Genomic DNA, 13988 nt, shown 5'->3' on the forward strand with positions numbered 1-13988 from the left:
GTGTGGGTGTTGTGAGGGTGTCAGGGTGAGGGTGTTGTGTGGGTGTCAGGGTGAGGGTGTTGTGTGGGTGTCAGGGTGAAGGTGTTGTTTGGATGATTGGGTGAGGGTGTTGTTAGGGTGTCAGGATGTGGGTGTTGTGAGGGTGTCAGGGTGAAGGTGTTGTGTGGGTGTCAGGGTGTGGGTGTTGTGTGGGTGAGGGTATCAGAGTGTGGGTGTGGTGAGGATGTCAGTGTGTTGTGTGGGTGTCATGGTGTGGGTGTTGTGTCGGTGTTGTGTGGGTGTCAGGGTGAAGGTGTTTTGTGCGTGTCAGGGTGTGGGTGTTGTGTGGGTGTCAGGGTGTGGATGTTGTGAAGGTGTCAGGGTGTGGGTGTTGTGTGGGTGTTGTTTAGGTGTCAGGGTGAGGGTGTTGTTAGGGTGTCAGAGTGTGGGTGTTGTGAGGGTGTCAATGTGAGGGTGTTGTTTGGGTGTCAGGGTGAGGGTGTTGTTAGGGTTTCAGAGTGTGGGTGTTGTGAGGGTGTCAGGGTGAGGGTGTTGTGTGGGTGTCAGGGTGAGGGTGTTCTGAGGGTGTCAGAGTGTGGGTGTTGTGAGGGTATCAGAGTGAGGGTGTTGTTTGGGTGAGGGTGTCAGGGTGTGGGCGAGGGTGTTGTGTGGGTGTCAGAGTGTCGGTGATGTGTGGGTGAGGGTGTCAGGGTGTGGGTGTTGTGTGGGTGTCAGGGTGTGGGTCTTGAGGGTGTGAGGGTGTGGGTATTGTGTGGGTGTCAGGGTGAGGGTGTTGTGAGGGTGTGGCTGTTGTGAGGGTGTCAGGGTGTGGGTGTTTCGTGGGTGTCAGGGTGTAAGTGTTTTGTGAGTGTCAGGGTGAAGGTGTTGTGTCGGTGTCAGGGTGTGGGTGTTGTGTGGGTGAGGGTATCAGTGTGTGGGTGTGGGGAGGGTTTCAGTGTGTTGTGTGGGTGTCATGGTATGGGTGTTGTGTCGGTGTTGTGTGGGTGTCAGGGTGTGGGTGTTGTGTGGGTGTTCTGTGCGTGTCAGGGTGAAGGTGTTTTGTGCGTGTCAGGGTGTGGGTGTTGTGTGGGTGTCAGGGTGTGGATGTTGTGTGGGTGTCAGGGTGTGGGTGTTGTGTGGGTGTCAGGGTGAGCGTGTTGTGTGTGTCAGGGTGAGGGTGTTGTGTGGGTGTCAGGGTGAAGGTGTTGTGAGGGTGTCAGGGTGTGTGTGTTGTGTGTTGAGGGTGTCAGGGTAAGGGTGTTGTGTGGGTGTCAGGGTGTGGATGTTGTGTGGGTGTCAGGGTGTGGGTGTTTTGTGGGTGTCAGGGTGAGCGTGTTGTGTGTGTCAGGGTGAGGGTGTTGTGTGGGTGTCAGGGTGAAGGTGTTGTGAGGGTGTCAGAGTGTGTGTGTTGTGAGGGTGTCAGGGTGAGGGTGTTGTGTGGGTGTCAGGGTGTGGGTGTTGAGGGTGTGAGGGTGTGGGTATTGTGTGGGTGTCAGGGTGAGGGTGTTGTGAGGGTGTGGCTGTTGTGAGTGTGTCAGGGTGTGGGTGTTTCGTGGGTGTCAGGGTGTAAGTGTTTTGTGAGTGTCAGGGTGAAGGTGTTGTGTCGGTGTCAGGGTGTGGGTGTTGTGTGGGTGAGGGTATCAGAGTGTGGGTGTGGGGAGGGTGTCAGTGTGTTGTGTGGGTGTCATGGTATGGGTGTTGTGTCGGTGTTGTGTGGGTGTCAGGGTTTGGGTGTTGTGAAGGTGTCAGGGTGTGGGTGTTGTGTGGGTGTTCTGTGCGTGTCAGGGTGAAGGTGTTTTGTGCGTGTCAGGGTGTGGGTGTTGTGTGGGTGTCAGGGTGTGGATGTTGTGTGGGTGTCAGGGTGTGGGTGTTGTGTGGGTGTCAGGGTGAGCGTGTTGTGTGTGTCAGGGTGAGGGTGTTGTGTGGGTGTCAGGGTGAAGGTGTTGTGAGGGTGTCAGGGTGTGTGTGTTGTGTGTTGAGGGTGTCAGGGTAAGGGTGTTGTGTGGGTGTCAGGGTGTGGGTGTTGTGAAGGTGTCAGGGTGTGGGTGTTGTGTGGGTGTTGTTTAGGTGTCAGGGTGAGGGTGTTGTTAGGGTTTCAGAGTGTGGGTGTTGTGAGGGTGTCAGGGTGAGGGTGTTGTTTGGGTGTCAGGGTGAGGGTGTTGTTAGGGTTTCAGAGTGTGGGTGTTGTGAGGGTGTCAGGGTGAGGGTGTTGTGTGGGTGTCAGGGTGAGGGTTTTGTGTGGGTGTCAGGGTGAAGGTGTTGTTTGGATGATTGGGTGAGGGTGTTGTTAGGGTGTCAGGATGTGGGTGTTGTGAGGGTGTCAGGGTGAAGGTGTTGTGTGGGTGTCAGGGTGTGGGTGTTGTGTGGGTGAGGGTATCAGAGTGTGGGTGTGGTGAGGGTGTCAGTGTGTTGTGTGGGTGTCATGGTGTGGGTGTTGTGTCGGTGTTGTGTGGGTGTCAGGGTGAAGGTGTTTTGTGCGTGTCAGGGTGTGGGTGTTGTGTGGGTGTCAGGGTGTGGATGTTGTGAAGGTGTCAGGGTGTGGGTGTTGTGTGGGTGTTGTTTAGGTGTCAGGGTGAGGGTGTTGTTAGGGTGTCAGAGTGTGGGTGTTGTGAGGGTGTCAATGTGAGGGTGTTGTTTGGGTGTCAGGGTGAGGGTGTTGTTAGGGTTTCAGAGTGTGGGTGTTGTGAGGGTGTCAGGGTGAGGGTGTTGTGTGGGTGTCAGGGTGAGGGTGTTCTGAGGGTGTCAGAGTGTGGGTGTTGTGAGGGTATCAGAGTGAGGGTGTTGTTTGGGTGAGGGTGTCAGGGTGTGGGCGAGGGTGTTGTGTGGGTGTCAGAGTGTCGGTGATGTGTGAGTGAGGGTGTCAGGGTGTGGGTGTTGTGTGGGTGTCAGGGTGTGGGTGTTGAGGGTGTGAGGGTGTGGGTATTGTGTGGGTGTCAGGGTGAGGGTGTTGTGAGGGTGTGGCTGTTGTGAGGGTGTCAGGGTGTGGGTGTTGTGTGGGGTGAGGGTGTCAGAGTGAGGGTGTTGTGTGGGTGTCAGGGTGTGGGTGTAATAGTGAGGGTGTTGTGTGGGTGTCAGGGTGTGGGTGTTGTGTGGGTGAGGGTGTCAGAGTGAGGGTGTTGTGTGGGTGTCAGGGCGTGGGTGTTGTGTGGGTGTAAGAGTGAGGGTGTTGTGTGGGTGTCAGGGTGTGGGTTATGTGTGGATGTCAGAGTGTGTGTGTTGTGAGGGTGTCAGGGTGAGGGTGTTGTGTGGGTGTCAGGGTGTGGGTGTTGAGGGTGTGAGGGTGTGGGTATTGTGTGGGTGTCAGGGTGAGGGTGTTGTGAGGGTGTGGCTGTTGTGAGGGTGTCAGGGTGTGGGTGTTTCGTGGGTGTCAGGGTGTAAGTGTTTTGTGAGTGTCAGGGTGAAGGTGTTGTGTCGGTGTCAGGGTGTGGGTGTTGTGTGGGTGAGGGTATCAGAGTGTGGGTGTGGGGAGGGTGTCAGTGTGTTGTGTGGGTGTCATGGTATGGGTGTTGTGTCGGTGTTGTGTGGGTGTCAGGGTTTGGGTGTTGTGAAGGTGTCAGGGTGTGGGTGTTGTGTGGGTGTTCTGTGCGTGTCAGGGTGAAGGTGTTTTGTGCGTGTCAGGGTGTGGGTGTTGTGTGGGTGTCAGGGTGTGGATGTTGTGTTGGTGTCAGGGTGTGGGTGTTGTGTGGGTGTCAGGGTGAGCGTGTTGTGTGTGTCAGGGTGAGGGTGTTGTGTGGGTGTCAGGGTGAAGGTGTTGTGAGGGTGTCAGGGTGTGTGTGTTGTGTGTTGAGGGTGTCAGGGTAAGGGTGTTGTGTGGGTGTCAGGGTGTGGGTGTTGTGAAGGTGTCAGGGTGTGGGTGTTGTTTAGGTGTCAGGGTGAGGGTGTTGTTAGGGTGTCAGAGTGTGGGTGTTGTGAGGGTGTCAGGGTGAGGGTGTTGTTTGGGTGTCAGGGTGAGGGTGTTGTTAGGGTTTCAGAGTGTGGGTGTTGTGAGGGTGTCAGGGTGAGGGTGTTATGTGGGTGTCAGGGTGAGGGTGTTGTGTGGGTGTCAGGGTGAAGGTGTTGTTTGGATGATTGGGTGAGGGTGTTGTTAGGGTGTCAGGATGTGGGTGTTGTGAGGGTGTCAGGGTGAAGGTGTTGTGTGGGTGTCAGGGTGTGGGTGTTGTGTGGGTGAGGGTATCAGAGTGTGGGTGTGGTGAGGGTGTCAGTGTGTTGTGTGGGTGTCATGGTGTGGGTGTTGTGTCGGTGTTGTGTGGGTGTCAGGGTGAAGGTGTTTTGTGCGTGTCAGGGTGTGGGTGTTGTGTGGGTGTCAGGGTGTGGATGTTGTGAAGGTGTCAGGGTGTGGGTGTTGTGTGGGTGTTGTTTAGGTGTCAGGGTGAGGGTGTTGTTAGGGTGTCAGAGTGTGGGTGTTGTGAGGGTGTCAATGTGAGGGTGTTGTTTGGGTGTCAGGGTGAGGGTGTTGTTAGGGTTTCAGAGTGTGGGTGTTGTGAGGGTATCAGGGTGAGGGTGTTGTGTGGGTGTCAGGGTGAGGGTGTTCTGAGGGTGTCAGAGTGTGGGTGTTGTGAGGGTATCAGAGTGAGGGTGTTGTTTGGGTGAGGGTGTCAGGGTGTGGGCGAGGGTGTTGTGTGGGTGTCAGAGTGTCGGTGATGTGTGGGTGAGGGTGTCAGGGTGTGGGTGTTGTGTGGGTGTCAGGGTGTGGGTGTTGAGGGTGTGAGGGTGTGGGTATTGTGTGGGTGTCAGGGTGAGGGTGTTGTGAGGGTGTGGCTGTTGTGAGGGTGTCAGGGTGTGGGTGTTTCGTGGGTGTCAGGGTGTAAGTGTTTTGTGAGTGTCAGGGTGAAGGTGTTGTGTCGGTGTCAGGGTGTGGGTGTTGTGTGGGTGAGGGTATCAGAGTGTGGGTGTGGGGAGGGTGTCAGTGTGTTGTGTGGGTGTCATGGTATGGGTGTTGTGTCGGTGTTGTGTGGGTGTCAGGGTTTGGGTGTTGTGAAGGTGTCAGGGTGTGGGTGTTGTGTGGGTGTTCTGTGCGTGTCAGGGTGAAGGTGTTTTGTGCGTGTCAGGGTGTGGGTGTTGTGTGGGTGTCAGGGTGTGGATGTTGTGTGGGTGTCAGGGTGTGGGTGTTGTGTGGGTGTCAGGGTGAGCGTGTTGTGTGTGTCAGGGTGAGGGTGTTGTGTGGGTGTCAGGGTGAAGGTGTTGTGAGGGTGTCAGGGTGTGTGTGTTGTGTGTTGAGGGTGTCAGGGTAAGGGTGTTGTGTGGGTGTCAGGGTGTGGGTGTTGTGAAGGTGTCAGGGTGTGGGTGTTGTGTGGGTGTTGTTTAGGTGTCAGGGTGAGGGTGTTGTTAGGGTGTCAGAGTGTGGGTGTTGTGAGGGTGTCAGGGTGAGGGTGTTGTTTGGGTGTCAGGGTGAGGGTGTTGTTAGGGTTTCAGAGTGTGGGTGTTGTGAGGGTGTCAGGGTGAGGGTGTTGTGTGGGTGTCAGGGTGAGGGTGTTGTGTGGGTGTCAGGGTGTGGGTGTTTCGTGGGTGTCAGGGTGTAAGTGTTTTGTGAGTGTCAGGGTGAAGGTGTTGTGTCGGTGTCAGGGTGTGGGTGTTGTGTGGGTGAGGGTATCAGAGTGTGGGTGTGGGGAGGGTGTCAGTGTGTTGTGTGGGTGTCATGGTATGGGTGTTGTGTCGGTGTTGTGTGGGTGTCAGGGTTTGGGTGTTGTGAAGGTGTCAGGGTGTGGGTGTTGTGTGGGTGTTCTGTGCGTGTCAGGGTGAAGGTGTTTTGTGCGTGTCAGGGTGTGGGTGTTGTGTGGGTGTCAGGGTGTGGATGTTGTGTGGGTGTCAGGGTGTGGGTGTTGTGTGGGTGTCAGGGTGAGCGTGTTGTGTGTGTCAGGGTGAGGGTGTTGTGTGGGTGTCAGGGTGAAGGTGTTGTGAGGGTGTCAGGGTGTGTGTGTTGTGTGTTGAGGGTGTCAGGGTAAGGGTGTTGTGTGGGTGTCAGGGTGTGGGTGTTGTGAAGGTGTCAGGGTGTGGGTGTTGTGTGGGTGTTGTTTAGGTGTCAGGGTGAGGGTGTTGTTAGGGTGTCAGAGTGTGGGTGTTGTGAGGGTGTCAGGGTGAGGGTGTTGTTTGGGTGTCAGGGTGAGGGTGTTGTTAGGGTTTCAGAGTGTGGGTGTTGTGAGGGTGTCAGGGTGAGGGTGTTGTGTGGGTGTCAGGGTGAGGGTGTTGTGTGGGTGTCAGGGTGAAGGTGTTGTTTGGATGATTGGGTGAGGGTGTTGTTAGGGTGTCAGGATGTGGGTGTTGTGAGGGTGTCAGGGTGAAGGTGTTGTGTGGGTGAGGGTATCAGAGTGTGGGTGTGGTGAGGGTGTCAGTGTGTTGTGTGGGTGTCATGGTGTGGGTGTTGTGTCGGTGTTGTGTGGGTGTCAGGGTGAAGGTGTTTTGTGCGTGTCAGGGTGTGGGTGTTGTGTGGGTGTCAGGGTGTGGATGTTGTGAAGGTGTCAGGGTGTGGGTGTTGTGTGGGTGTTATTTAGGTGTCAGGGTGAGGGTGTTGTTAGGGTGTCAGAGTGTGGGTGTTGTGAGGGTGTCAATGTGAGGGTGTTGTTTGGGTGTCAGGGTGAGGGTGTTGTTAGGGTTTCAGAGTGTGGGTGTTGTGAGGGTGTCAGGGTGAGCGTGTTGTGTGGGTGTCAGGGTGAGGGTGTTCTGAGGGTGTCAGAGTGTGGGTGTTGTGAGGGTATCAGAGTGAGGGTGTTGTTTGGGTGAGGGTGTCAGGGTGTGGGCGAGGGTGTTGTGTGGGTGTCAGAGTGTCGGTGATGTGTGGGTGAGGGTGTCAGGGTGTGGGTGTTGTGTGGGTGTCAGGGTGTGGGTTTTTGTGTGGGTGTCAGGGTGAAGGTGTTGTTTGGATGATTGGGTGAGGGTGTTGTTAGGGTGTCAGGATGTGGGTGTTGTGAGGGTGTCAGGGTGTGGGTGTTGTGGGTGAGGATGTCAGGGTGTGGGTGTTGTGTGGGTGTCAGGGTGTGGGTGTTGTGTGGGTGAGGGTGTCAGGATGTGGGTGTTGTGTGGGTGAGGGTGTCAGAGTGTGGGTGCTGTGTAGGTGAGGGTGTCAGAGTGTGGGTGCTGTGTGGGTGATGACACGTGCGAGTGTTATGGATGGGACACCCCAGATGAATGATGGCAGGCTTAACACTGCAGTTGGACACGGACGCCTTGGGTACAAAGTGTCTTTTATTACCCGTTGTATCCCAAATACAAGAATACCTGACACTTGTAACGATACAAACAGTTCTCTTTGTGCTGTACCTCGAGTTTGCAACCAATGGTGTACATATTGGGCTGTGTAACATAACCTATTCTACATTATTCGTGACATTCTGTCCATTTCACGGCTGGGAATGGTCCCCACATATGGGTCCTACTGTCCCTAACCTTAAACCCCAACCCCTACACCCAACCCCTAACACAAACCTAGGGTCGCCACTCGTCTGGATTTGACCCGGGCCAGTCTGGTGTAATTGGTGTAGTAATTAATTTGTACCGAGATCTGGTCAATAAACTGCACAGTCTTGATAACAGACCTAGGCCGACTGAGAGAGGGGTCCGGGTCTGGCCTGTGAAAGGTGGCAGCCCTACTATCCAAACCCTTAAAATTAGAGCATTACATTACTACGAGAGAAGGCATCCCAACACATTGTTATCAGCCGAGAGCTGAACATGCTGCATTTGGAAGGACCACGAATGGCTCAGCGTAACCCAGGGAGAGTTCGGTTGGACACGGATCCTTTCTACAAATAAAACATCTGCGGAGACAGTGGTGCCACCGACTCGGTGTCTTTCCCCACTAGTTGCGGCGACTGTTTCCACTTCCCCGATTGAGCGCTGATCGCACGATTAGCCGCAGAGAGGAGTGGCAGCATCAACCGGGAGCCGTGTGGGATGGGAGAAACTCGGGGTAACGAAGTACCTCCTCTGGTCTGAGAGCTCCCCGGGCTGAACGCGGGTCCTGGTGTCTCTCAATTACGCTTCATCGTCCGGGGTGCGGCACGCGGGGCGTGCGCGGGAATGGTCCAGTCACATTGGCGGAGAGCATGTGCTTTTTATCTTCCCATGCGAGTAAAACGGCCACAGTCGTCAGGCCGATGTTCACAACAACATTATATTCATGTGATAATGTTCAGTTGTTATAATCTACATTTATCATATATATTATTCACAACCATTTGGTAAATATACTTAAAATGATAAAAGCCATTGCCCGAGAACGGTATATAGTAGGCACACGGATTAAAAAAAAAATCGACTCATTTATAAAAGTTTTATAGTATTCCAGTTTGTTCAGAGTGTGCGAATGGCTCACACTTCTGAGAATAGACGGCTCCTCCACGAGACGCCTTAAAAAGTGACCGTGGGTGAATCCGAGATCACGTCGTTCACTTTTTTCCTCCACAACCGCCGCGTCCGGGCAGTCGGGGCCCAACGTCACCCGTGGCCGATGCTGCATCGGCGGAGCAACGAGGCCAGCTCCCTGCAACCCGCGGCGTCTGCGTCGCCGTACCCGCCCGCGTCCACGGCCGGTGCCGCTCACCGGCTCCCTGCCACCTCGGGGATGTCGCGCTTGACCTTGGCAGCACAAACACGCGCGTGCACGCGGCTTCAGGTCACTCTCGGCTGTGGCGGCGGCGGCGGCAGCAGCGTAGCGCGGGTCCGTAGAGCCGCTCAGCGAGAACCGGTCGACCGTTCCCGCCCATCTACAAAACTGTTCGCCGATCTTGTTGGAACGTAACGAGTGCCGTGCGCGTGCGAACCGACAAACGGCACAGCGGTCCAGGTGACCACGTGGTTCATTTGCCCGCCACGTTTTTCAGATACAGGGTAAGATGCAGAGCCCTGCAATGTCTCGCTCGCGCCGCTACTGGTGGAAGTGAATCCACTGGAAGGAGCCCAAGAGGGTCTTTGGCCTACACTTCCACACTGATTGGACGACTTGGAAGAGGTGGCGGTACCCACACTTTACCCCACCACACGTGACCTGCCGATCGACTCAGGCGTCCATATTTTTACAGCTGGGTGGACATAAGAGGAGAGATTTAAGAATGGGAGACCTGGATTGCAAGTCCCTTGTGCTAACTGGAAATGTGCCCTGGTGCCTGCTTGAATGGCCAAGGTGAAGCGAATTCCGGCTCAAATGAGAATTGAGGCAGTATTCATCTTCCATTCACAGCCATGAGCCAGTGATGGACTTTCCATATTCCTATGGTGGAAGGAATTATATCCACGGTGAGCTAAGTACAATGCGAAGGAAGTTCAACATATGTATACATGCATACACTGCTGACTTACCCCAACACTGAGTGGTAGTCATTTTATTGACTGAAGGGAAGTTGAGCTGAGTCAACCCCCAACCAGGATTTGAACTCATAACGTTCCACCAACCACTGAGCCACACGGCCGGGTTGGCTCTAGCTAAGCAAATAATGTAATGGCCAATGAATCGGGCGTTCACACGTGGTACAAACCTTTTCCTGCTGCACCCGCAAAGTCTCCTGCTGCTCCTGTTGCACCTTGCGGATCATCTCCATCTCCCGACCCTGCTTCCCTTGTAGCTACACGCAGCAGGCATACACACAGCCGCACGTGCAACGTAACAAAATAGCGAAGCAGGCCATTCGCCTCCTTCCCAGGTCCGTCGCCATATGATAACACGCACAAACTCTGTACCGCTTGTGAAATTCAGTGTCTTATCGGAGGCTCGCAGGAACCAATGCTGATGAACTGCCAGATGTGTATAGGCAAGGACCCTCTGTCGTGTTAGATAAGGGTTCTTGCTGTATTCAAAACTCCCATACTTGTCCCTCCACGTATTTTATTTTACACATCCCATGCAACACGCTTTCCCTCACAACAAACAGCAATGCCAGTATCAACGCTCACGTGTGAGAGTGTGTGTGTGTGTTTGCGTCGAACAGCCGGAGGGGTAGAGGACAGGCGGACACGTTTCTCAGTCACTCACCCTCTTCCTCTCCTCCACGAACTTTTTGGTGTTGTTGGCGATCAGTTCCCGCAGTCGCCTAGAGGGCGAGACGCAACCAGCAACAAGGGGCCGGTGTGACGACTCCGTACGTGTCAGCCCACCGTGGCATCGCAGCTCGCACTCAGGCTGCGTCAGGTAAACAGCGGGATGCGAACCCCGCTGTGATGTCTCTGCTGATCAGTGCTGGATTAAGCTAGTGCGGGGCCTGTAGCGTATGTTATAAAGGGGCCTTAAATAAAAAAAAAACACTTAAATATTAAAACGCATACATGTTGAACTTGCATAGTAAAGTAAGTGTATTTTTTCATTTGATATACAGCCAGATAATACGACAAATCACTAACCTTAAACACTCAGTCGTTCATAAAAGTTCAAGGCAGTATAGTAGCAGCAACGGTCGTCCTCTACTCGCAGACGAATGCCCACCTAAAGGCCATGTTCAGTCAGTTCTGCAATAACGCCGCGTGTTGTTTTCGCAACGCGAATTGGATACAACGCGATGAATGTAGAAGGGAACACATTTTTATGACGCTGGATGCGAATTGGATACAACGCAATCGAGTGAACGGAACCTGGTCGCGCGAGTAGGACAAAGCGGTCGTGCGGCTGCCTCGGCGTAGCATCGTCGCACAAGGCATTGGGATACTGCTGGATGCTTCTAGACGCTACCCACGCGCCTCAGTCTTTGTTCGGCCTGCGTACGCTTTTCACATGTTATCGCGGACTGTGCTTTACCCTACTCGTCTCAAGCATTATGGTTAAAAATGTTTAACTTAAATAGATGTTATCATTAAAGGCTGTTACGTGAGTCACTTCACACCCTTCATCGTCTTCTCTCTTCACCCTCCCCCATGACTACGCTTTTTACCGCTTAGTGACTAACACTGTAACGTGCATTTTTCACAAATTTTCACGTGTTTATTTAATTAACGAATTATTTCATCGCACTAAAACACAGTAATTCTAAAAGAATACGTAAAAAATGTACAGTAATAGAATCAATTGTCGTGAAACATGTCAGTCATGCTGGAGTTTTCGAACCCTACTAACCCCTTAACGCCTTAATTCCCATTGAATCAATGGTTGTTATTATAACGCAAATGTTTCATAACGTGGTGTTCTTCAGAAAGACTGTCAATGTTAAGGGTGCCGCGGTGGCGAGGAGATGTTAACTACCTCACCTCCTATCCCGACTCTGACGCCTGTATACAGTAAAACCTTGGATTGCGAGCATAATTCCTTCCGGAAACGTGTTTGTAATCCAAAGCACTCGTTTATCAGTTGTGATCGTCTTGCAAAACACTCGCAGACCAAGTTACTCGCAATCCAAGGTTTGACTGTATTTGGAGTTTGCGTGTCTCTCTCCCCGTGGTCGCGCAGATGTTTCTGCGGTTCCTCCGGTTTTCCCCTCCGCATTTAAAATCAACATGCGTTCAAGAGTATTTGGCTGCTACAAATTTCCACACGATGATAAGCCACTTTGTTGAACTATCATTTGTGGCCCGGTCGCTTCTGAAGAAGAGCTACATAGCTCAGTGGGCTTTACCTGGTAAAGTAAAAATAGTAAAATAGCATGTGTACGCAGGGTGAATGCCAACGCAGGGGCCCTACCGCTCCCTCTCGGCCTTGTTCTTGATGCTGCGGTCCTGGCTGATGAGCTTGCTCTCCTCCATCGACTGCTTGGCCTGGGTCCCCTCCAGCTGCTTCGTGTCCCTGGGAAGTCCAAAGCCCAAAGGATAAAAACGTCAAGCGGCCAGCGACAAAACAAAAGGCACCATCCAAGCGGTAACCGATAAGAGCAATCGCCATTCGGAAAATGGGAGTTTCTGCGCGTGCGTTCAGTCCGTGGGGCCTGCAGTGTCCGCCTCGGATTTCCCAGTCTCGAGTGCCACCGTGTGCAGGTGGATTCAATAAAAAACAGGAATGTACTGGAGGTGGGTTCTCAAATAGAGACCCGTGGTAACAAATAGAGACCCACAGACTCGCATATAGACCCATAGATTCACACACCCACACACATCCACCGTCACTCTGAAAGGCACAGTGCAGTGGAGTTAATATTAAGTGGTTCTTTCGGTAAAGTCACGTAGATAGAAAATAATAAAATAAAAAATAATTAAATAAAAATAATAAAAACCAAAAACTCACGACGTTTCGATCGCAACACAAGCGGTCGTCATCAGGCGGAGAGAAAAAAAAAGGCAGTGGAGTTAGCCAGGAGGAGGAGCTCAAGGTGCAGGGTCGCCACTTTTCCCACAGACTGACGCCGCACACATCTATCGGCCGGCCTGACACTATCCACACCACGCAGCCTGCTGCAACGCATCTCGACGCAATAGATACCAGGAGTGGCACCATAGCAGCCGATCTCGGTTGGAATCAATTCCCGCCACCCGAGACACAGGCGCCTTTTCCCGGACCCATCTGCGTCAAACCCATGCATGTGGCGACCCCGGGCGACCCCGGGCCTGAGACTCGCAAGCTGAGAGGACGATCCCGTGGCGGCGGTGGCGGTGGCGGCCCTCACCGCTCGTGCGTGAGCTGCAGCTGCCGGATCTGCTGCTCGTGCGCGCCCGCCAGCAGCGCGCGCACCAGCTCGTCCTGCTGCGCGGCGTGTGCCGTCCGCGCCTCCTCCTGCCTGCGCGCCTGCTGTGCCTGCAGCGCCGCCTGCTCGCGCGCCCGCTCCGCCTGCAGCGCCTGCGTCTGCTCCGCGCGGGACGACGGGACGCGAGGCGGTCGTGCCGTCGGTCGGGTTGCGCAAGACCCGGTGCAACAACATCAACAACGCCACGGCAACGTAGACAACACCACGTAGACAGCTGCTGTGGCCCCACAACCAGTCCCTCAAAAACGGCGATCGCCGTTCGACGCCTCTCCGCCCTCCTCCTTACCATCGCATCCCTCGCCCGCATCCGTTTATTTTCTGAATGCAAAGTAATCGTTCAGCGGCAGCGTTGGTTCAAACAAGCCCGACTCTGCCGATGAGACATTGAATGTCAAAACCAGCCTCGAGTTCGCTTTTCTTGAACCAATGCTGTGTGGCTGATGTGTGAAAAACGAAACAACTTTTGTCGTTCAAGTGGCGGACCAGATGTGCGCGAAGGCAGCGGAGCTGTCCCGCTCTTTGCTGCGGACCGTTGGCTCTGCGCTCCGTTTTTAACGCAGTCTCTCAGCACAGGAGGCCCAAAAGGTGGTTATTGAAGACAGTGTAGTGGTGAGACGACACAGTCGGTGTCTGGTAGAGACCGAGCGGAGTTCACGGGACCCGTGCCCGTGGTCGTCGCGACACGCCATGGTGCCTGCCCTGTGCGGTGGAGGCCTCACCTTGCGCTGGTGCTCGACGGTGAGCTCCTCCACCCGCTTCTCCGTTTCCTTCTGCAGCCCGGCACAGTGACCTTCGCTGGGGACGGGCAGACACACACCCGCGGCGCAGCACACGTTCATACTCGGAGGCACTCGGCTCGGTTGAAACGAGCGGCGTCGGCGATGGTGGAGCAGAGAGGGTGGAGTGGTGAGGGTGGAGCTGAGATGAAGGGTGGATCAGGGCAGGTGGAGAGTAGAAGACGGGGAGGTTTACCCTTTCTTGGCCAGGGTCTTCTCTGTCTGCTTGAGAATGGAGCTGCGCTCACGCTCGTACTGGCTCGTCACTTTGTCTCCTTGTCCCGTGTACGACTTTTGGAGACTGGCCTGCGCCTTTGCACAGCAACACCGCATCATCACCACGGTATCACTGTCGCATCATCACCGCATTACCAACACATCATCACCGTCGCATCACCACCACATCATCACCACGGCATCATATCACTGCCACATCACCCCCACATCACCACCGTCACATAATCTCACCGCGGTGGCAAGATGTTAACTACCTCGCCTGGTATACAGGAGGTTGTGGGTTCGATCCCAACCCTGCCACCTGTTGTTTATTTGGAGTTTGCATTTCTCTCTCACTGTGTTCACGTGCATTTTTATCCGGGTCCTCCCGTTTTTCCCTCCACGTAAAAAAATATTTGGCTACGATAAA

The 13988-nt window shown here is 54.2% G+C and overlaps 1 protein-coding gene across 3 annotated transcripts in view; it reads right to left on the reverse strand.

Moving 5' to 3' along the window:
• Nucleotides 1-7145: 7145 nt before the first annotated feature.
• The window catches only part of LOC116947653 (1-phosphatidylinositol 4,5-bisphosphate phosphodiesterase beta-4-like), a 41220-nt gene continuing 34377 nt past the window's right edge, over nt 7146-13988 (reverse strand). For all 3 annotated transcript variants that reach the window (XM_076070997.1, XM_076070996.1, XM_076070998.1), the window contains 7 exons: nt 13539-13654; nt 13286-13361; nt 12489-12664; nt 11573-11674; nt 9941-9998; nt 9447-9533; nt 7146-8550 (listed from right to left, as the gene is read on the reverse strand). In XM_076070997.1, coding sequence (XP_075927112.1) covers nt 8512-8550; nt 9447-9533; nt 9941-9998; nt 11573-11674; nt 12489-12664; nt 13286-13361; nt 13539-13654 — 654 coding nt within the window. In that variant the 3' untranslated portion in view covers nt 7146-8511. The remainder of the gene's footprint in view (nt 8551-9446; nt 9534-9940; nt 9999-11572; nt 11675-12488; nt 12665-13285; nt 13362-13538; nt 13655-13988) is intronic.

Source organism: Petromyzon marinus, chromosome 31 (assembly GCF_048934315.1).
Source record: "Petromyzon marinus isolate PM22_M1 ecotype Great Lakes invasive population chromosome 31, UKy_Petmar_22M1.pri1.0, whole genome shotgun sequence".
Classification (NCBI taxonomy): domain Eukaryota; kingdom Metazoa; phylum Chordata; class Hyperoartia; order Petromyzontiformes; family Petromyzontidae; genus Petromyzon; species Petromyzon marinus.